The sequence below is a fragment of the Drosophila ananassae genome, chromosome 3R (genome assembly GCF_017639315.1).
Source record: "Drosophila ananassae strain 14024-0371.13 chromosome 3R, ASM1763931v2, whole genome shotgun sequence".
Taxonomy (NCBI): Eukaryota; Metazoa; Arthropoda; class Insecta; order Diptera; family Drosophilidae; genus Drosophila; species Drosophila ananassae.
Genome location: NC_057930.1, coordinates 20,948,640 through 20,970,146, shown reverse-complemented (window position 1 = coordinate 20,970,146; position 21,507 = coordinate 20,948,640). Strand labels below are relative to the sequence as shown.

Here is a 21,507-nt window from a genome sequence, read left to right as displayed (position 1 = left end):
AGTACGATCAAGTAAGTAACATTTGCATTTATTGTATGCCATGTTTGGAAATGATTCAGTCAACCAAGTGACCCCACTCTCCGGTCGTCAATGAGGCGAATATCATTTGGAGTTTCCTACGTTGAATCAATGGTACATTTGAAACTCCATTCACTTGCCTCAGATACTTGGAACGTGTTGCGAAGACGTAAGGGAGTATTAAAAATTCGGTAAAAATTCCGTTTTCAGTTTTTTGTTTCCATTTCGGCCGGAGATCCCTAAAAGCAAAAAAAAAGCTTAACATTAAGGCAGCAAGATGGAGGAGTATTCCCGTGAGCCGTGTCCATACCGGATAGTCGACGATTGCGGCGGAGCGTTCGCCATGGGTTGCATCGGCGGAGGAGTGTTCCAGGGCCTCAAGGGATTCCGGAATGCCCCCCAGGGCATCGGACGGAGATTCGCCGGAAGCCTGGTGGCCGTCAAGGCCAGATCGCCGGTGATAGCCGGCAACTTTGCTGCCTGGGGTGGCGTCTTCAGCATCGTGGACTGCAGCCTAGTGCATATGCGGAAGAAGGAGGATCCTTGGAACTCAATCATCAGCGGCGCAGTTACCGGCGGCGTCTTGGCCGCCCGTAACGGGGTGGCCGCCATGGCCGGGAGTGCGATAATTGGTGGCATTCTTCTCTCCCTGATCGAGGGCGTGGGCATTCTCTTCACTCGCATCTCGGCGGAACAGTTCCGTAACCCGTCGCCGCTGACCAGCTCGCAGGATGGCCTATCCGGTACCGGAGGACTGGGAGACTTGGACTCTTCATCGGGATTCGGGTTTCCCGGCAGCCAGCAGGCCAATATCTCCAGCTAAATTTACTTTTTTGTTTCAAAGCTGAAGAATGTCGAAAGCACTACAAGGAGTTCATTGAATTGCATCTAAAAAAAGAAAAAAATGAATTGTTAATGGTTTTGAAGTGCCTGGCGTTATTCAAGGATGATGTTTTGTACACGAATTTGGTTGAACAAAAATGTAGTGGAAGTATTGAACTCTGAATTCGGAATTAAAGAGCAATCTAAATTTTGGTCTATATTTAAAAATCTTTTCTAATTAATAAAAATATAATTTATTTTATAACATAATAATTATGTTTATTTTGACCGCAATAATTGACCAATTTAGACCAAAGATCACCTATCAAGGTTTGTTTATTTTCGTCAACAGGTAGTCGGCTAATTAGCACTTGCCCGAATCCGGGACAATCACCTGCCCACGCGTCGGTGGCCAATAGCCAGCGTGAGATATTGGCAAATGTTTACCTGTCCGCCGTGCTTACCTGCCGTGAAATGAGCCTGCGCCGGCGCATAGAGTCAAGTGGCCGGCCGACAGGGGTCGACGAAGTGCACGTGCGGATGTGGTGGCTATGGGTGTGGCCCAAAACACAACCTTTACAACCTGTCCACTCGAAATAACCGCAGTGTGCTCACCTAGCAATCATCGCACCGGCTACTGGCCACATGTCCATCCAGTGCTATTTCCCAACCAGCTGGAAAATCTCGAACAAATTCTCAAATCAGAATTTTCCCCACTTCAAGGCAAAAAACCAAAAGGGCGAGGACATTTTCCCAACAGCCTCGGACACATATGGATTCGGGATATGTGGGAAAAGTGGAAGTTATGTGCATTATCGAGACAGCCCAGCCCAGTTATAAAATCGTGGGAAAAAGCCGCCTACGAGGGAATCCCTTTTGCGGGTCAAGCCCGGGTCAAGAAATGGAAATTTCTTGAATATAAAAGATTCCCGCCCGGCAGACATATGTAACTTTGGCTCGTGTGTTTTTTTGCGAGCGCCGGCTCATCTTTGTTGGGCCTGGGATGTGTGTGAAAATCGTATCGCCTTGAGAAATTCCTTAACGCAATGGTTGGACACGCCTGGCGCTACGGGAAAAGCACAAGGAAACCTCATCATGTGGCACAACAAGGATGTGAGAATTGGACGGCAAATGGGAATCCAAGGACTCGCACCTACGAAGAGTTGTAGTACGTGCTCCGGTCACCTTCTTGCCGCACACATGTGTCCATGGCCTCTCGCCAGTCGGTTTTCGTTCGTTTTTTCCATCGGAGTTCCGGAGTTGGAGTAACGCCATGTGTGTGCGGGAGGGCCAGGAGAACTCAACTCCCTGCCGGGCCCTGGTGGGAAAACGGAGAGCCCAGTGGAAGTCGAAGGTAGCACCGACGAGGTGAGAAGGACCAGGAGGAAAGGACATCTCTGCGGTACTTTGTTTACCGATATATCACACAGAGAAAAATATTCACTAGCTAAAAACTATGCACAAACTATCCCCTACTACTCAGACTGACAATTATCCTTAGGCATTCCTTCTTCAATTCTCTCTTTTAAAAATATAATATAAATATTTAAAAAAAATTCTTTTTTCCTATGTGGAGATAACAGTATGTGGAACTCCTCAAACAGTTCACACCTTCGTCGTAACAGGCTTGAGATAGGAATTGGGCCTAAACGGGGCATGTGGCCAGCACATGTTTGGCGTTGGCCAACAAAACACCTCGGGTGTGAGAAATCATGCAGAACTGAAGAATCTTTCGCATGCTGTGTCCGTATGGCGCTAAGCGCGAGTCATTTGGCATAAGCCATGATTTAGAAGGAATTTAGAAGGTGAATCTCCATTAGATGGTGTTAGAAAAAATTGGAAACACTGACTCCATACTTGAACTAAGCAGTCATGAATCGGATGAGTATTGGAAAAGATATGGCTTTCGCTGGGTCCACATAGTGCCTTCCATGCACTTTCAGGATTTCCAAGGGGACCCATCAGGATTTTTGAAAAAAAATCTAAAAAATATTTTGTTTCCAGGTTTGATGCAGGATTATGGAGAATCGATCTACAAATCGATTAAGGTATTACGCTCAAGAATCGGATGAGTATTGGCAAAGATATGGCCTTCGTTGGGGGCCATATGGTGCCTCCCATGCATTTTCAAGATTTCCAAGAGGTCCCATCAGGATTTTTGACAAAAAATGTAAAAAATATTTCGTTGCCAGGTTTTGATGCAGGATTATGGAGAATCGATCTACAAATCGATTAAGGTATTCCGCTCAAGAATCGGATCAGTATTGGCAAAGATATGGCCTTCGTTGGGGGCCATATGGTGCCTCCCATGCATTTTCAGGATTTCCAAGGATTCATCAGGATTTTTGACAAAAAATCTAAAAAATATTTTGTTTTCAGGTTTTGATGTAGAATGGTGGGGAATCGATCTACAAATCGACTAAGGTATTCCGCTCAAGAATCGGATGAGTATTGGCAAAGATATGGCCTTCGCAGGGGGTCGTATTATCCTGCCATACATTTTAAAAGGACCTCCTGAATAATTTTATAAGTCGTTCAAATCCAAGTTTTGTCAAACTTATTTGCTGAGTGTACCACAAACCTTCGGCTGAAACTTATTTGCTGAGTGTACCACAAACCTTGGCGCATGTCAATGTCAAGCGTTGAACTCTCATCGAAAATAAAAATCAAAACGGGGCGCATTTTAGGAATTCTACCGACTTGCTGGCACCTTCCAAGCTCTCTGCATTAGAGGATTTGCATTTCGATAGCTGGACAACTAGATTTCGTATTCCAGAAATCCCAGGCGCCAAAAAATCTCATGCATATATGACATACATTTTCGAGTGGGACTGGGACAAGCCTGCAGGCAGACGATGCATTTGATTAAGCGACTTGATTTTAGAATATCTAAACAGCTGCTGCTAGGTGCATAAATTATACCCCAGCCCCCAATGCAAAAATCGGAGAAACCCCAACAGAGCACATCAGAACACAGGGTTCATGGTAAGTTCAAGGGTGCTACACAGAAAAAATCAGATAAGCTGCCTGTAGTTATAATGGAAAAGTATGGACTAAAGGACATTTTGCTGTTCGATTTAAAAGTCATCTCTATTTTGTGAATTATAATACTCAAAAGAAAAATTATAAACAAAAATATATTTGAAGCCAAAAATCATATTTTGTTTCTGTGCAGCAACTGTACCTGAAATTTGATTTATAAATGGACCCTGGTCTGGATCATTGCACTCTTTATACTACAGAATCAAAAAAGGGGGATAAGCTCAAAAATTTTTCAACTGCAATAGTAGTGCGGCGCAATGACTCTTTCCGTATCGCATGATCTACGGTTTCTACGACTTCAATTCATTTATTTTGAACCGCATCGATGATCGCTTTCAATTTCCAACTGCCGCTTAGTATGCATGCGGAACCATTTGCATATTTTCGGCTGATGAAATTGATGAAATCATCACCCCATAGACCCCACCATGTGGTGGTCGAGAGATTGGGATTCTATTTGTTGGGGACTAAACTGCATCCCGACTGACAGAGGGCTACGAGATGCTGTAACCGTGTTCCATCCGATCTGACCTTATCCCAGAAAATTTCCACATGGCTTCCAAAGAAGTCATTAATACTGCATATATAATGCAAATTAAATTTCTTTTGAAAACTGTCTGATCGAGAGGTTGCTCAGGTGATGGGACATTCGTGTAAGTGCCGGGGCATTGTCAAAGAATTTCGCGGAATTTTTACAGAAGAGCCCCCAAGCGAAAGCGATGTGGTAGGTTATGATTGAAGCCCCCGACGAATCCACAATCGAGGGTACTGACCCACTTGAAGGTGACTGGAAGGCGAGTGAGTGGAATGATATTATCTGTTTGTCTTTCAAAACTCAATTCGATTTTAAATAACAGTTTACCAATTCTTATCAAAAGTGTGGGTAAAGTTTTAAAAAAGCCCCCATCTTGTTATGCAATCTCATTAGCTGATTTGTTGGCCTCTTAGCCGCTTCCTTTTTTATTTATTTACTTTAAGCCTCCGCCAAGGGCTCAACTTTGCGCTTTTCCAAGTCATTAGGCAAAAGCCGAACGCAGAATCGAAGGCAAATGGCAAATTATTCACTGTCAGGCAGCAGCAGCACCAAACGCAGAATGCAAATCCAAATCCGAAATCCAACCGCAAACGGAAAAGTGCAACTGCAGGCGACCAATTGCAGTTACTAAGTACTAAGTGCAGCCGCAAAATATTATTGCCAAATTGATTTCGGGCGGCTGATAAGAGGCGGCTTTAAGCTCGAAGTCAGGCGAGCTGAATTGTATCGCCAACAAATCCAAATCCAAATCCGAATCCATTGTGGTTTGCGGATTTTCAAGGCGAGTAGCTTCAGGTCCTAAACGTCAATTGTTGGCTTTAATTTGTTTTATTGGAGGCGAAGGAGCGACGATGTCGATAACGCTAACTAAGCGGGTCAGGGCTGCCAGGTTGTTCGAAGCTTATTGTGTAGTCTCACAAAAAAAAAAAACACAAAAAAAATACAAAGTCTGGGGGCTGTAGAGTTCACACATTTGCTCACCTTATGGGCACACACGTCGTATACGCAACCTGAGCAATATTTGCATTACAAAACAACCGGCAACAAGTAGTATTATTATTACCTTTAATGCCTTTAGGAAGTCCAAGATAGCAGTCCCCAACCGACCCCAAAAACAATCCAGCACATATTTGTTTACAATAACAAAAGGGGGAGAGATCGTGGTTTTGGTATTTTTTTTTTTTTTTTAGAAATTTTTCAAACTATCCGCACAATGGATACACAGGTCCCCATAATAATAATTGTGCAGTGTGCTGGCATGGACCCACTTATCTTTTATGTAAATTACCTGCCATAACAATTTCAGAGTCCGAGAGTCTGGAAGTCTGAGAGTCCAGGTCCAGGTCGTCGTCTACTGTTACAATTCGGGAAGTCGAATCAAAAGGAACACAAACATATATACTTATATATAAATGCGAGCACAAAGCAAATTATTGTCGAAATGTTTAATGACAAACTGTTGATGCCATGTCACGAACTCTGGCCAGGCTTTGGGGTATCTCTCTGCCAGTTACAAGTCCGGAGTTAAACAGTTCACGAGTTTGTAACGGATATAATGTCATAAGCAGACATATCAGGTTCATCCAGGCATTCGCAGATCGGCTTAGAAAGTGCTCTGGCCTCAGATGAATGGCCTCTTTCTGTTGGGATGGCAGTAGAAATCGTTGCAAGTTCCTCATTCTTTAGGTTAACAATCATAAAAAAAATAATAAAAAATATATAGTTATATTTTCTAACCCGACGGACTATGATGGACTATATATTGTTATTATTATTATTATTATCTCTTAAATAACAATTATCAACGCCACTCAACAAGTAATCTGTTAACACTCGTCTCAAGTGCCACTCCAGCTAATCAATGCTCTATCAGGAACAAGTTCACTTCCCCTTTTTTTGTTCAACCTTCTTTTTTTATAAACTCCCAGCCAAAACACACACACACACACCCCCCAGAACAATGCTGACCTTGGGGAACTTTCCCACGCACTCTTATCAGCGAGCGTGTAAAGAAAATTCCATCGATCGATGGTGCTCGGTAACCTACACACCCACTTTGGCAGGATATGGGGGGAGGGAGGGGAACAGGAGCCACTCATAACCTGCCCCAAGCTCGGGATTCCAAGGATGACAGGGATATGGGGAGCAGCATCCAGCTGTTCGCGCTTATGGTTGCCTGGAACTTTTGGCATCCTTATCATTTCCCAAGAGGCGTGTGAAAATAGATGCCCAGCGGCCAAAAGCGCGTAGTGACGTAATGGATATATGCTGCTGGTGGCCAGGAAATCAAAACGGGATTTCACTTCCTGGTGCCCCGTTAGCTGATAGTTGCGAAGCGGAGTCGTAGATGCTGGAGATACACTGTCCGACCTTGTTACTCCCCCAGATACGCCCAGCGCCCCCAACTTTCTCTGACTTCCGCTCTCTCCCTAACGGTAGGTGTCATGCTTCCGACCCACCTCGCAGAAATTATGACAGCTGTAGGTAGAATTTCACAAATGTTACCCTAGGTGGGGCTTATTGAGAGGGGTATGATGGACTTTCTAAGCTATAGATAGTGGTTATGAAGTCTATGGACTAAGAATAGAATTTCAAATACGATTTTAACAATATTTCTATATTTTTCTTAGTTATCTGTTTTTAAAACAATTATATTTTAATATATATTTTAGATCTAAAATCCCTTTAAGAGGTATCACTTTGCCTTCTACCCCTTTTCCTGCAAATCATCGAAATTGGGGAATACCGTGTCCACCTCCTGGGAATCTCTGGGCTTCTGGTTCGCTTTCTACACCATCCGCAGGTCTTCTCCCTGTTGCGTTGTCGTGTGTGTGTTAGCCACGCCCCTTTTAGGCCACTCCAGCCCTCTAAAAAAGGCCCTATTTTTTAATAAATTTAACAGTGTGCGTGCGGGGCGGCGTAGGAGTGAATATTTTTGTGAATGCGTATAGAGAAAATGTGTATTCACATTTTTTTCGACTGTCCCCCCCATTTTAGGGGTGGCTTGGCCTTGGGCTTGGGTGACTTTGGCGCTTTAATTTTTTTCAAGTGGGGAAGAATGGGTGATGCTGGTGGTTGGGTGGATGGGTGGTGCGGGGGAGGCTAACACGTGCATAGAATAAATGAATCCCGGCCGTCGCTAGTTTAGTACGCGTGATGCTGTTGCCTGTTTTGGTTGCCTGTTAGCCTAAAATGCGTGTCGCTGTGATAATGTGATGTGTTTTGCGTTTGTGTGTGCGGCGATAGAAACGCCACCCTGCTCCGAAGGCGGGTGGTTTGGGTGAGTGGGTCTGTGCTGTTACTATTTCTGATCGCCGGTTACATTTGAGAAGTAAAATCTACGCTATGTCGTACACTTGAGCCAATCTTCTCTCTCCGACGCATAAAAATATGTAAAATTTAAATCCCAGCCACCATTTGTTTGAGGCGAAGGCAGAAAAAAAAATAATAACAAGTAGAAAATGGGATTATCCAAAGGAGTCACTTTCCAAAAGGGGGATGTGAAAAGGTGGCAGGGGATGCCCGGATGGTACTCAAGTGAGCAACTCCAAATCCACCACTCAGCCCTCCTGCCCCCAACCATCCATCTCCCCATCCGGACTATTTCCCTCTCCCTCGCGAGCACGAGTTTAAAAATCGTCAATCGAGCGGGTCACGCACACAAGTGAAAATGTTGAATTTTGGCGCCTTCGACGACCAGGTGAACAGAAATAACGGGAAGCGCTGCTTGGCCAGCTGCACTGCTTGCCGGGTGGGGTCAGAACGAGACGGTGAGAGTGCAAAAATATCTATCATCCCTTGTCCCCATAACAACAGCAGCTGCGCTCTGTCTCTTTTTCACTCTCTCTCGGAATATACTGTTCTCACTCATGAATATTCTGTTTCATTTTGTAGTTGCGTCTCAAGGACCCCGAGGTCCTCTTGTTTCGCTTCACCCTGACCTTGTTGCCCAGTTTTCACTCTCGTTCCCATTCACGCCACTCTCAGGCCATCTCGCTCTATGGAATGTCGAGCCGGAAGCATCGCCTTCGTCCTTTTTCTGATCGCCGGATAATAAGGATGCTTTTTGCGTTTGATTTCAGGGACAAATATAATGATTGATGGAAGCGGTTGCTATGGCAAATATTCCGAATGCGTGAGGGAAAGTAAGAGTGTGTATGTGGCACACACTCACAGCTGTGGCAGCAACAGCTGATGTGGGTGGAATGTCCTTGGCCGGTGGGTGGGAAATTTTTATGATACACAGCTGACTTACCAGGGGAATCTCCGCTTGGGAATGTAAGAGATGCAGGACTATGGGTTTCCCTGAAAAAGATTTTTTGGAAAGTGTTTAAAAAAAAAGTCATATAACATTACATTAACTATTTCTTAAAAATAATGTTATTAAATAATATTTTATAGTTAATAATTTCAGTCTTTAAAAACCAATGATTTGGTAACCCCTGGCCAGGGGCTGTTTTTATGGTAGACCTCCTTCGGAAACCCATTAGTTGCCCCCCACATGACCTAAACTAACCCAAATAATTGTAATTTATACGCCAAAAGGCGAAAATAAAATCGAAACTGTTATAAATGACCGAACGGCATTAATGAAAACCAAAAACCGAAAATAGCTCCTGGCCGGTGGAAACTGAGAGCCGAGACTAATGTGAAATGCCTCGGAGAGATTCGACCAGATAACCAGATTCCGTTTTTCAGTTGCCAAATGTTTTTCCGATTTCTGTGCTGCATATTATGTGGCACACGCCCTCGTGGCGGCCACGCCCACACTGCAACACCTCCGCCCCCATTGGCAACCGCCTCCATTCTCTTTATTAAACGCGGATTGCAAAGAATTTTAGTGTCTTTTTTTTTTGGGAAGCTGAGAAGGTAGCCGGAGCTTATCTATCACCCACCTGGAAAGGTCAAAGGTGCGAAGGCTTCCCCTGCCACCGCACCGCAGCCGACAGTGCCCCCATCGACAATCCTTGGTGATCTGCACGTTTCGCTCATTTGGCTAACGTGATAATAAAGTGCAAATAATATGCCTCACACAGTTGAAGTCGAAAACGAAAATTTCAGACAATTGTTGGCCCAGCCAGGCCGACTCTCAGCGATCATGCAACTGCGATAGCTGCCCCACCGCCTTGTTGCAAGTTTTCCGCAATCGATGCAACAGCAACAACTGCAACACAACCAACAACACCAACAACAAGAGCAACAGCAACATGGCATTATCGCTGATGGAAATGCACCTGACGCTGGCTATCAGAGGAGGTTTGTGCCGCAGTTTGTGGTATTTGCACGACTTCAGTTGGGGCGTTGGTTTTCCAGCCAAATGGAAACCGAACTGAAACGGAGTTGAATCGACCGCAACGAAGCTGAACTGAACTGAACTGAGCTAGGGTTGAGCCCACTTGGTCCATTCTAACGCACTGGCTTGGCTAAGGTTGTGGGTAGCAGGAATGGCACACTAAGTACTAGTGTCACTTGAAGAAAATTAAGTATATTAAGTTACTTATTTAATATTTCTTTAATAATAATATTTATATGTTAAAGACACCATTCTGATGTTCCAGGTCAAGTTGAAAATTATTTAAAAATTATTTACAGTGCAAGTGCAACAACCGGAGCCAGAGCAAAGTGCAACGCCAACCCGATTCTCCGTTTTTGCCCCCAGGCTCGTCTCTCGACATTTGCAAAAAAAACAGAAAAAATCGTACCTCCAGAGCTGCCTTCGCTTCGACTGCTGCTCGTTATGCGGCAATTACTCGACAAACAATTTTTACCTTTAGCCCCAAGTTCAAATTTCAAAATCAAAATCAGCAGCAGCAGCAGCAGGAGCGGCAGCGGCAGAAACCTGGACCTGTGGCTGGTAATTGGTCTCCTCTCTCCGGCTCTTGTAAGATTTCCCATGGGTAACCTGTTGGAGCCACCAATCCGTCCGTCCGCCAACTGTAATCACTCACTCAAACTGAGGGATCTGCACTGCAAATAAATATATCATTTGTAGAGATATGAAAAAGATTTAAGCCTAAAAAACTGTAAAAAGATATTCCTTTTATTATCTCTTATGATTATGTTTAATAATATTTTTTGATAAACCCTTTATTTTTATCTCCTGTGTGACTTTTTGGGGAATGGGGGAACGACTCGCAGCGGTCCAAGGTGTTAGCCAGTCAGTTTGTCAGTCTGCCAGAGTTCGCATAGGGACACGAACTTCAAATCAAAGCCGGGCTAAGTGCCGGTTTGTGGCCCACAAAGCAAAAGGGTCTGCAGAGCCAGATTTGCATGTGGCAAGCTGAAAGCATAGATCTTGGAATGTTGTGGGGGCCATATAAATAGTTATAGATTGTTGCACTCTTTTTTTCTGGCAGCCTTGGCACCATATCCCTGGGACAGTCATTTTTTTGAGGGCTCATAAGTCAAAAGAATAATAAATATTAAGGCTAATTCGAGCCAGAAATAGGCCATCTTTAAGAAGGAAATCTAAACTCATTCACAATTTCTGAGAAATCAACAGGCAACTGGGCTATTGGGAGTCCCCCTAAACGACTTCGATAACAAGAGTTTAGAGAAACAATAACATAATTTGCTTTGGAGTCCGAACATCTCCCACACATGTTCTGGCCGCCCACAAATTTAGCAAAATGGGCCATAAGCCGGGCAATTAGCAAACATTTTCACGCACTGCACGCGCTCCCCTTGTTAGCCGGTATCCGCTGATGGCCAAAACGTGAGTAAGGCGTGAGCATAAATACGATGGAAAATGGCAGTAATTAACGAGAGTCGAAATCGGACTCGTAATGGAAATGGAAATGGGGAATCCGAGCTGCAGCAGGGATTTTCACAACCAGCAGTTCACCGCCCGTTTCCATAAACATAAAAAGCCAATTTCAATAACATTTTCCACTCCTGGCCTGGCCTGGCTGGCGGGTGAGATCGGATGCCGCCGTTTCATGTTGCAGCATCGGCAGTTGCAGCAGTGTTGCTGTTGCAACAAATTTGTTGTGGCTAGAATATCGTTTATTGAAACATTAATTGCCCATGTGAAAATCACTTCTCCTCCACACTCGTCGTGGCTGCTCTTTCAGTCTGAACTGAATTTGCATTTTTCCAGCTGCTTCCCCAATGTCTGAGACACTTGTTAAAGTTGTTTTTTATTTTACTTTTTTTTGTTGTTTGTCTGGTTGGGGTCTTCGCCTTTGGCTTTCCGACAGCTTCCTTTTGCCAATTCGATAATTGAAATCTGGTGTTGGACACTTTTTTTGGGGCTATGTATGCGGTAATGTAGGTGCTGTTATTTTGTGGTTTTCTAGTTTTTTTTAGAGGATTTTAAAATCGGCATTTAAGATTATCATTTTCTTTTAATACTCCCTTTTTTGTGGGCTTAGAATCTAATCATTTCAAGTGCCTGACAAATTAATGTTAAACTAATGAATAAACAAGTCTATCTTGTTTGTTTTCCACTCTAACAGTTGTACGCATTTTCCATGGCAATTTGCTGTGCATATGCTAATTTTTTTTGGCTCTTGACAATCAACAATTGAAATTCCTTCAACTGCACTTCACAGCTCAATTCTAAGCCACACTCCAGTCAAGTCGAACAGCAGTTGTAACACCTACACTGGCCAACACAAAACGATTGACAACCTGAACTGTCAACGCATTGAAAATCGGTTGAGTGACTGTGAGAGCTGGACACGCCCAACCGCCCCAAAGCACTCCCCTTTAAATGCAGTGAGAGAAATAAGTCTAACAAATGAAAATTCAAATATTTGTAATAACTTTTTAAAGAATATATTTGAGCTTCTTTTGAGCAACACTATGAGTATAAATTATCTCTAATTTTTAGTATAAATTTTAGCTAGAATATCCTTAAATTACTGTGCAACACCGCCGGTGGCAAGAAAACTTGTCCACACACTAAGGATAAAAAAAATAAAAATGTTTCCATAATGAAAATGTCAACCCGTTGGCGGAGTGCAAAGTCCACATTTATTTTTGTTTTTCCTTGCTGGTTAAGAAAAGGGGGAGGGGCCAATAATAAACAAGAGAATAATACGGCAGCAGGGGGATACAATAGTTCACAGACTGCAACTGCGACATATCACGCGTGATTCATCGGCGATACAGCCACCCACGCATACAAGGAATACAAATGCAAATCCACTTTTTTATGCTTGTTAAAGCAACGCCTGTGTCTACCTTTTGGAAAATGTGAACTTTTTCTTATTTATTAAGCCCGGAAAGTCGTAATTATGCAAAACGGGACCTGAGCAATGGCAACATGTTGCTGATGTTGCTGAGAAAAAAGGGCAACAAATCAAAAATTGATCCACCAATTTGATTACACAATTGCCGAATATTTGTCAAGACCGAGTTACGACTCAACTTCTAGGGTGTACTTGAACTCCGCACTCGATAAACCCAACAGCCAAAGTGCAAACCGCAAACAAGAAGCAACACCAAAACACCCAGCAACTTGCAACTTGCAACTTGCAATCGCAATCGCAGTTAGGAGCGCAAAGCAGACAGTAACACAATTTGTGGCATTCAAAAGTATAAGCAGCGCCGATTTGCACCATCTGATCTGGGAGATAAGCATTAAGAATCTTTGACAGAAATTGGTTAACTTTCGGCAATAATCTTAACTTTTGTGGGGGTACTACGGAATTGAGAAGCAGTTATGGGATTAAAAGAATTTTAGGCCACAGACTAGAGTTTTGAAAAGAGTTTTGTGAGTGAATATATTTTAATATTCTTACGAATATTTTATACAAAAATCTTCTAGGATTCAAAGCTAAGACTAATCATATAATCATATATAAAAGTGTATAAAAACTTCTTGTAAAATAATTGAAAATTTTTGCTTTTAGGGTGCCGCCAATTTCGATTGGCAATCGCTGGATGGTGGATGCTGGGTGTTCGATGGTGGATGTGGCTGGTGGCTGGCAGTTTGGCAGAATGGCGTGACCCGGTTTCTGGGCTTTCGGCTCAAAGGGCCCTAGCCCTGACAGTAGCACCCACTTCAGATGGCTGCTGTTTGGGGCGACCCAGCGATTTTTGGCATCTCTGGCAACGACAATTTGGCAATCATTTGCATATCGATGCTGCAGATCTGTCCCAAGCTCTAGCCGGGGAACGCTTTGGCATTTTGCATGTTTAGACTCATCAGTCGGACCCGGAGAGTTTCCAACTCAATTAGAGGCGGGCACAGTACACAAAAATTGCGACAACTCTTGTTTTTCCACCCATCGTGTTTACCTCAATTTGGGATGCGACGCATAATGAAATCGAAGCTGAAATCGAAACCAAAAGCGATCTCTACGATCGAGTTCAATGTTTTGTTTTCGTAATAGGGCTAGAAAATCCTTGAATCGTGTCATCGCCCGCACTCAATTAATTTACAAATTGCTGAAATTCTTCCGCAATAAAAGCAAAGCAAAAAGAAAACAGTCTGCTAGGCACAGAGATCATCCATCCAAAATCCCAGAACCCAAATCCACCGACTGAGACGTGTCTCCTTGCTGCTAAAAGTCAATGTACTCAGCCAGACTCATGAATTTTACTACAACTGCCGCTTTACGCACTTCTATCTGAATATACATCTAGTAGACAGATATTCTCTGTTTTTGTTCTTTTTCCTTACCTATCGTGTGAATTTTAAAGTAAATTTATTCATGTGTGAACAATGCGGAAAGTTTGGGGAGGACATACAAAGTTGAAGGAGAAAAGGGTCATTTTTATTATATTTTATAAGAAAAGAAATATAAAAGTTACAAAAAGAGTAAGAGTATCTGCCGAATATATGAAGATACTAGAAGTTTCATTCAATTATAATAGAAATGTATCGTTATTTCTCATTTTGTACAACAGCGCCCCCTGCCATGGGGCAGAGGTACTAAGAAAATCAATGTTGGTAAACGACAATTTAATGGAACACTGGCAACGTATTATTAGTGATGAAAAAAAACCGATACCGATAAACCCTTAAAAACAATCGATGTTTCGCCACCTCTATATCTTAGACCGAATTAGAAATTTTTTAAGCCACCCGTAATAAAAACCAAAGCCGGAGCACCTTCTGGACAACGTGTCCGGAAAAGGCACCACCACAAACCTGCCATGCGTTAAGCGCAAAAGTCGGCAAAGCCCTGAAACGACCACGGAGTAAGATAACCCGTACTGGGTCTCGAAGCTGAACGCGATGCCGTGCTGGTACTACGACAAAAAAGATCTGCGGGAAACACCTTCAATTCTCGATGGCATTAGCTTTGAGACGGAGCGCCGGTACCGGAAAGAGGGTGCCCGCTTCATCATGGAATGCGGCACGAAGATGGGCCTGGGACACAACACAATGGCCACCGGTGTCGTGTACTTCCATCGCTTCTACATGTGTCACTCGTTCCGCAGCTTTCCGCGATACGTAACCGCCTGCTGCTGTCTGTTCTTTGCCGGAAAAGTGGAGGAGACACCGAAGAAGTGCCGGGACATAATCAAGACGGCACGTGGCATCCTGAGCGACAACTACTTCTACTCGTTCGGCGAGGACCCCAAGGAGGAGGTGATGACACTGGAGCGCATCCTGCTGCAGACCATTAAGTTCGACTTGCAAGTGGAGCACCCGTACACCTTCCTGCTGAAGTACGCAAAGTGCTTCAAGGGCGACCAGCAGAAGCTGCAGAAGATGGTGCAGATGGCATGGAACTTCGTCAACGACTCCCTCAGCACGGTGGTCTGCTTGCAGTGGGAGCCGGAGATCATCGCCGTAGCCCTGATACATCTGGCCAGCAAGCTGAGTAAATTCACGGTTCAGGACTGGGAAGGTCGCCAGCCGCAGCACCAACGCTGGTGGGACATGTTCGTCTCGGACGTTACCATGGAGATCCTCGAGGATATCTGCCACCAGGTGCTGGACCTGTACCAGTCAACCCAGAAGGAAGCGCTCCAGCCGAACAGCCCGCCCCAGAAGCCACCCAGTCGGGCGGACAGTCCCACGCCAGCAAAGGCGCCGAACCCATCGGTTCTCCTACCACCGGCTGCCCAACAACTGCCTCCTCCGCCGCCCATTAACAACAATGGCAACCTTGGCGATCCTAGCAAAATTCAGCCCATCAAGTCGCTATCCAGTGCAGTGCCCAGCATGGGTCCTGTCGATTCCCTGCCAATGCCACCGGGCTCTGCGCCTCCGGCCGGTCCGCCCGCCGGTTATCACATGTACCATGCACCTCCCCCGCCGCCACCGCCCATTGTGCCTATGCCGTATCCGGGACCGGGCTGGGGTGTCCAGCCGGCACCTGGCTCGCAATATCCGGCTAACGTGGCCCAGCCACCGCCGATGCCCCCCAACATGGCTCCCGGACCTGGCGGTAGCTATTTCAACGCTGGTCGCCCGCCGCAACAGCGATACCAATAAAAGCGAATGGTTAAGTCACTTTTGTAATCTTAACCCGAGTACACATTCAGAACCCAAATGCACTTTTTATAATAATAATAATAAAGCGTTTAATTTTATTGAAAACAACATTCGCATTTGCATTCGCATCGAGTTAAATGAATCATGAAATCATAGAGGAGGGTGTCGGTCGGGCACTAGAGACCACGCAGACTTACTACATGTATGCAAGTTACTTGGCTACTTATAGTTATTCAGATTTCACTTTATTGTATACAAGCTAAGCTACAATATGTACCAGATGCGCTAATGTATCCTTTGTGTGTGATTATGTAATGCTATATATTACGTTATAATGTGATATAGTTCAATGCAGTGGAATATACATAGATAATGACAATGCAGGCATCTTGGCGGAGTCGGAGATGGGAGGATCAAAGGATTCTTCTGCGCTGAATTGTAGAGTCAATACGTTGGGACATCTGCCAATACTGTCCGAATCCGAATCCGAATCTGAATCCTGGATCAATTCGATGCTTTTTATGATACTTTATAAATATTGCAAACATTTTTAACGGCTAATCGAATAACGTTTTACACATTTAAACACACAACGTTGATTTTTTCCACTTAATAGTATATGTAGTTTGACGTGAGAGGCCATTGAAGCTAATAGGACCCACTCGGTGGGCTCTGGCCTATGTAGATAGTGTAATCTCCGAAAGAACGTGCCTCTCCTCGTTAAATTCAATGTAAAACGCAACTAAGCATTAGCTCATGATGATTCATGGTGTGAGAGTGGGTTGGGGGTTGGTGGGTGGGCACCCTTTTAACATTTACGCCGAAGTGTCAGCTCCCCACTCTCGTAATACTGCGGGATCATCAGATATTCGGGCAGGGTGCGTCTAGAGGAGGAGAATGAGGAAGCGGCCTGGACTTGAGAGGATGAAGCTGCTGCAGCCTGTCGCACAATATGCCCGACCTTGCCTGGAAAACGAGGTGAGCTTTAGATGGTAAGCAAGTCAAAAGCGAATCAAGTCTCACCAATCACGTTGGCGCGATGGAATCGTGCATCCAGTTGTCTTAGAATGGAGAGATCCCGGTGGTGCGACCAGGCATCCAGTAAGTCAGCGACTCTAACAGGAACCAGGGCCTTTTGGACATCCTTTGCCTAAGGATTCAATGATAATTTTAAGAAAAGAATAACTTATACGGTGTGCATCCCACATACCCTTTCAAATTGCACAATTAGCTGATTTTGAGTCACCAACTCGATTATTCGCTTGAGCTTCCGGTAATTTCCCTGCTGTTTTGAGGCTTTTAGGAGCAGCTGCTTAATATTGAGATTATGAGCACTTGGCCGCGTAACCATCTGCTCGAAGTAGGCATGAAGGAGAGCTTGATCGTAGGACACATGAAGCTTGTCTAGCGCCTTCGCCACGTGCTCCTCGTCGCACTCCTTTTCAGTGGACAGACGCGCAATTATCGACTCGGTCGGAAAGCTTTGCTTGAGCAGCTGAAAAGGAACCAGGTTATATTGAAGCATTTTTAATAAAAACTATAGCTCACCTGCACGCCGCGGAAATTATTATCACATGAAATAAACCTTTGGTTGCCGGGGGAACCCAGGCTCGGTCCAGGAACGGTCCCAGCCGCTGAAGTACTGTACCATCCGGCAAACAGTCCGCCGGCTTCCTCAAAATAGCCCGGCGATCCGCTGCGGCACCGCGTCTGATCCGCGCGGGCGTAGAGCGAGAGGCTACTGCCCCGACCCCCAGCACGCCGCCGGCACTTGGCACATGTGCTCAGGTCCAGCGCCTTGCCAATTGTGTTCGCCAGAAACTCCTTCTCCAGACAGTCCAGGCAGTTCTCCTCGTTGCTGGCGAGTTCAAAGTGGGCCATAGAGGACGAAGACGAGGCCAGAGCCACCACGGCAGCAGCGGCCACAAGCATGGGTGCCACCTGTCCGTGCCGCTGTTGGCCGGAGGAGGAGGAAGTAGAAGCTGCCCGGAAGTCTGTACAACTGTAACAACGCTCGTCAAAACTCTCGGACGGCTGTGACCGCCGCGATTTTGAAGCTGAGCTGCTTTTGGACATCACGGATGAGGAGTGAGAAAGTCGTTTGGGCTTGGCCCCTGTTCGGTTGGGCTCCGGGTGGTCGTTCGGTACGCTGGTGCTCCGCCCGAAGTTGACTCCCGTGCCCAGAGTGCTGGGCAAGGAGTGAGCTTGAGCAGAGTCCATCGACTGGCCGATATCGCTGGAACCCACACTTTCCTCGGCCCTGCCGCCGATCTGTTCGTCCAAATCAAGGCTCGCCCCAGTCGCTGCCCCAGCTCCGTCTTTGATCTGGTCCAGGTTGAGACTGATGCGAGCGAACTTATTACTGAGACGCTGCTTCTGCTGTTGCAGTACGTCCTCGGGAGAAAAGTCATCTATCGGCGAACTGTACAGCTGCCGGCCCTGTGTTGGGGTAGTGCCTCCCTTGCCGCTCATCTGGCTGTAATCACGCTGCATGAGAAGGAGATTGGCTTGCGGCAAGGATGCTAGGTTCTGGGTGCCGCCGGCGAATTCCAGCTCCGAGGGAGGATCCGGTTCAAAGTCCATTTCGAGAAACTCTGTCTCATCGTCGCCGCATATCAAGCTGCCACCAGCTCCCTTGCCAGTACTACCCGATCCCAGTCCGATGTCGAGATGGTGGCGTGCCCCCCGGCCCATAGCAGAGGCATCAAGAGCCAGATCGAAGTCCGCTCCGTCGCCACGATAAGCATAGACACAGTCGTCCGAATTTAGAGAAATTTCCTCGGCGTCGACATCATCGTCGTCCAGCAGGATGAGATCGTCGCCGTAGAAGTTGTCGCTGGCGTAGCTCAAGTTCTCCGTGGAGTTGTTCATGGATGTGCGATTGGAACTCAGGCCACCCCCGCTGGCAACTTCGGCCGAAGGCAGCACTGCTGCCGCCAGGCTATATCCAGCCACGCCCATGTCCATGTCACAATAGGCGGCGCCTCCGCTTTCCTGAAACAAACAAGTAAGTGGGTCGCACATCAGCTGCTGCCCTCTCTCAACTGGATGAAAATAACAAAAACTCGCCTTATCAAAGTCTTCGCATTCTAGAACCCCTGCAGCGCCGTCTCCCAGACCGTCCCCGACGCCGCCGCCGCCGCTAGCTCCATTCCCGATTCCCTCGTCACCTACGCCTTCGGCATGTGCGGGTGTTGTTGCTCCCTGTTTTTGTTTCGTGCCCATTGTTGCTGCCCCCGTCGAACAATCGATTGGTCTGAGTACGAGCTCCGGTTGGTGGCCGTCCGCCGCATCGGGACTGTTGTATTTGCTGACTAAGCTAAGCTCGACGAGGTTGTTATTGTTATTCAGATTCAAACGCCAGTTAAATTTATTTATTTCACGAAAATCCATGGAATCGTCTTTCCCAGTGTTACCAGGTCTGCAATTAGTATCCGGCAACCACAATTATTGCCCATTACAAAGTCCTTGGTATATTTAATACTAAATGTTTGGTATTAAAGTTGGTGTATCTTTTTGGAATTTATATTCTGTAGCACAGTGTATCTGAGAATCTAATTTTAAAGATTGTGATTCTTAAAGAAATCTAATAACATTGGAAAATTTCATGAGGCTTTTTAAAGCAATCTAGTAGCTCATGAAACATGTGTACATCCAGATACTGGAACTGTTCAACTAAGTTCAGTGATTGTGTATCATTCCTCTGAACCGGTTACAACTTTTGAATTTTGAAATTCGCTCTTGAAAGCAAAATAATTTCCAAAAAAAGTTCAAAAAATTCTCTTTCAAAAATAGTTATTAATTTATAATTCTTAGTCGAAATGGATCGTTGTCGTCGTACCAATAAGCGTGTTTGTGTAACTTATATAATGTCCTTTTTGCTCCTCTCAACCTTTTTCTATTACTTGATGAAAGGCAGTAGTAAGAATACCCGAGATATATTACGCCTTCGTGACGATGTTGAGGATATATCAGTAAGGATACATTACTCATCCCCTCTTAAAAGCAATCGCCTAATCGCCACCTACAGCACATGATGGCCCAGCAGCAGGAAGATTGCAAGGATTCCCAGATCCCATTTGGCTCTCCCTGCAAGTTCGGCTGTGGCAGTTCCGAATCAAAGCTGAGTGGATCTGGGAAATGCGACAATCGGGACTTGAATGCTTATGTGGACACGCTAGTGAAGCGCAAGCTAGGCCACCTGATGGACGATGTATATAACTTGAAGAAGACTGTCATGAACTCGCAGTGCGCTGCCAAGGGTGGACAATCGGGAGTTAAGAGCGAGCCGGCTCCCGCAGACAAGGTCCGCCTCAATTACGCTTCCGAGGAGTTGGGCGCTCGAATCTTAAGTGCGGTGGCCGTGCCCATTGGTGGAACTAACATTATAAGGAAGCTGCTGGGACTGGAGTTCAATGCTAATCCACCAATCAACATGCTGCGTCCAAGCCTTGCTCCAGGCGCCTGTTTTGGATTCAAAGGACGTCGGGCCACCGTGACCGTTCAGCTGGCCAAACCGATTAAAGTGGAGACCATTACCCTGTCCCATGTGGCTAAAGAAATGACTCCTCGTCTGTGCAGCAACAGCGCCCCAAAGGATTTTGATGTTTATGTGGGTGGATATTGTTCTTAAATCGCTAAACTTTCTTAAGAATCCTTATCCTACCAGGGTCTACAAGCGGATTGCCAAAAGCGGGAGCTCCTTGGTCACTGGAGATACGACAACGATGCTAAGAAGCGCACCCAGAGCTACAAGGCCATGGCCAAGTGCTCTTTCCGGAAACTAGTCTTCGTCTTCAACACAAATCATGGTGCGAATGCCACATGTGTCTATCGGTAAGAAAATAGAAGTCTATTAATCATTTTGTTTAAACTTTTTTTATTTACAGTGTTGAGGTGTTTGGGAAGCTGAAGTAGTCACCACATTCCGTTTCTTTGTTTTAGTTTTAGTTCAATTAGTTTTATTTAATAGTTTTGGGGTAATTTGTTAGGGTTCAGTGTTGAGGTGTACAAACAAAAGGAATTTCACATAGTTTTCTTTTCCGATAACAGAGTTGGATTAGTTTAAATAGTTTAGTTCAGTTAGATTAGTTCAATTAGTTTAATTGGTATTAGTTTCAATTAGTCAGATGGTTTTTTAGTTTTTAAAGATTAATGCTAATCCAAGAAACAGGATGTCTAAGCCTTTGGATTCGAAGGTGTCCCTTCAGTTATCCAAACCATTTATGTATCTTGTCGCGCATGGAAAATGTGATAGCTCCCCGATTTTACAGCAACACTACAAAGGATTTCTGAATTTTGATGGATATGTAAGTGAAAATTGCATCTAAATAAATTTATAACGTTTTAAATCTTTTTTTTTACCAGGCTCAACAACACTCAATATTCAAAAGCGGAAACTTCAATGGAGACACATCTAGAAGAAACACCCACATAACCCAAGGCTATGTTTTCGGAAGTTGTACCTTTTTTTAGTCTTCGTCTTCGTCTTCAACACAAATTACAGATTTTTGGAAGCCCTAAATGTGTCAGGAAGTTTAGGTTTCCCTTGGCAGAGTGTATTAATTTGTTGATTTGTTTTCTGTTTTGTTAAATAAAATGTTAACCCCAAGTCGATTCGCTAATTTCTTGTGGATCAAATGAGGGAAGTATAACATGGTGTTGTGAGGTTATAGTGACATTATTCGGGAGG

General features: G+C 45.0%; 4 protein-coding genes across 4 annotated transcripts; 3 read left to right on the top strand and 1 right to left on the bottom strand.

The window, feature by feature from the left end:
• Nucleotides 1–1,060, top strand: LOC6498193 (mitochondrial import inner membrane translocase subunit Tim17-B). Its single transcript, XM_001962237.4, has one exon. It carries the CDS (start codon nucleotides 296–298, stop codon nucleotides 839–841), a length of 546 nt encoding a protein of 181 aa, XP_001962273.1. The 5' UTR covers nucleotides 1–295; the 3' UTR covers nucleotides 842–1,060.
• Nucleotides 1,061–14,380: 13,320 nt separating this feature from the next.
• LOC6498195 (cyclin-K) lies at nucleotides 14,381–15,923 on the top strand. Its single transcript, XM_001962239.4, has one exon. It carries the CDS (start codon nucleotides 14,607–14,609, stop codon nucleotides 15,813–15,815), a length of 1,209 nt encoding a protein of 402 aa, XP_001962275.1. The 5' UTR covers nucleotides 14,381–14,606; the 3' UTR covers nucleotides 15,816–15,923.
• On the bottom strand, nucleotides 15,888–19,275 carry LOC6497345. Its single transcript, XM_001962240.4, has 5 exons — nucleotides 18,885–19,275; nucleotides 17,364–18,809; nucleotides 17,026–17,310; nucleotides 16,839–16,965; nucleotides 15,888–16,781 (listed from the first exon to the last, which is right to left on the bottom strand). The coding sequence occupies exons 1-5, from the start codon at nucleotides 19,206–19,208 to the stop codon at nucleotides 16,624–16,626; spliced, it is 2,340 nt and encodes a 779-aa protein (XP_001962276.2). The 5' UTR covers nucleotides 19,209–19,275; the 3' UTR covers nucleotides 15,888–16,623.
• Nucleotides 19,276–19,479: 204 nt separating this feature from the next.
• On the top strand, nucleotides 19,480–21,426 carry LOC6498196 (SUN domain-containing protein 2). The gene is made up of 5 exons (XM_001962241.4): nucleotides 19,480–19,789; nucleotides 19,846–20,427; nucleotides 20,485–20,651; nucleotides 20,705–21,124; nucleotides 21,183–21,426. Exons 1-4 carry the CDS (start codon nucleotides 19,637–19,639, stop codon nucleotides 20,730–20,732), a joined length of 930 nt encoding a protein of 309 aa, XP_001962277.2. The 5' UTR covers nucleotides 19,480–19,636; the 3' UTR covers nucleotides 20,733–21,124; nucleotides 21,183–21,426.
• Nucleotides 21,427–21,507: the final 81 nt, after the last annotated feature.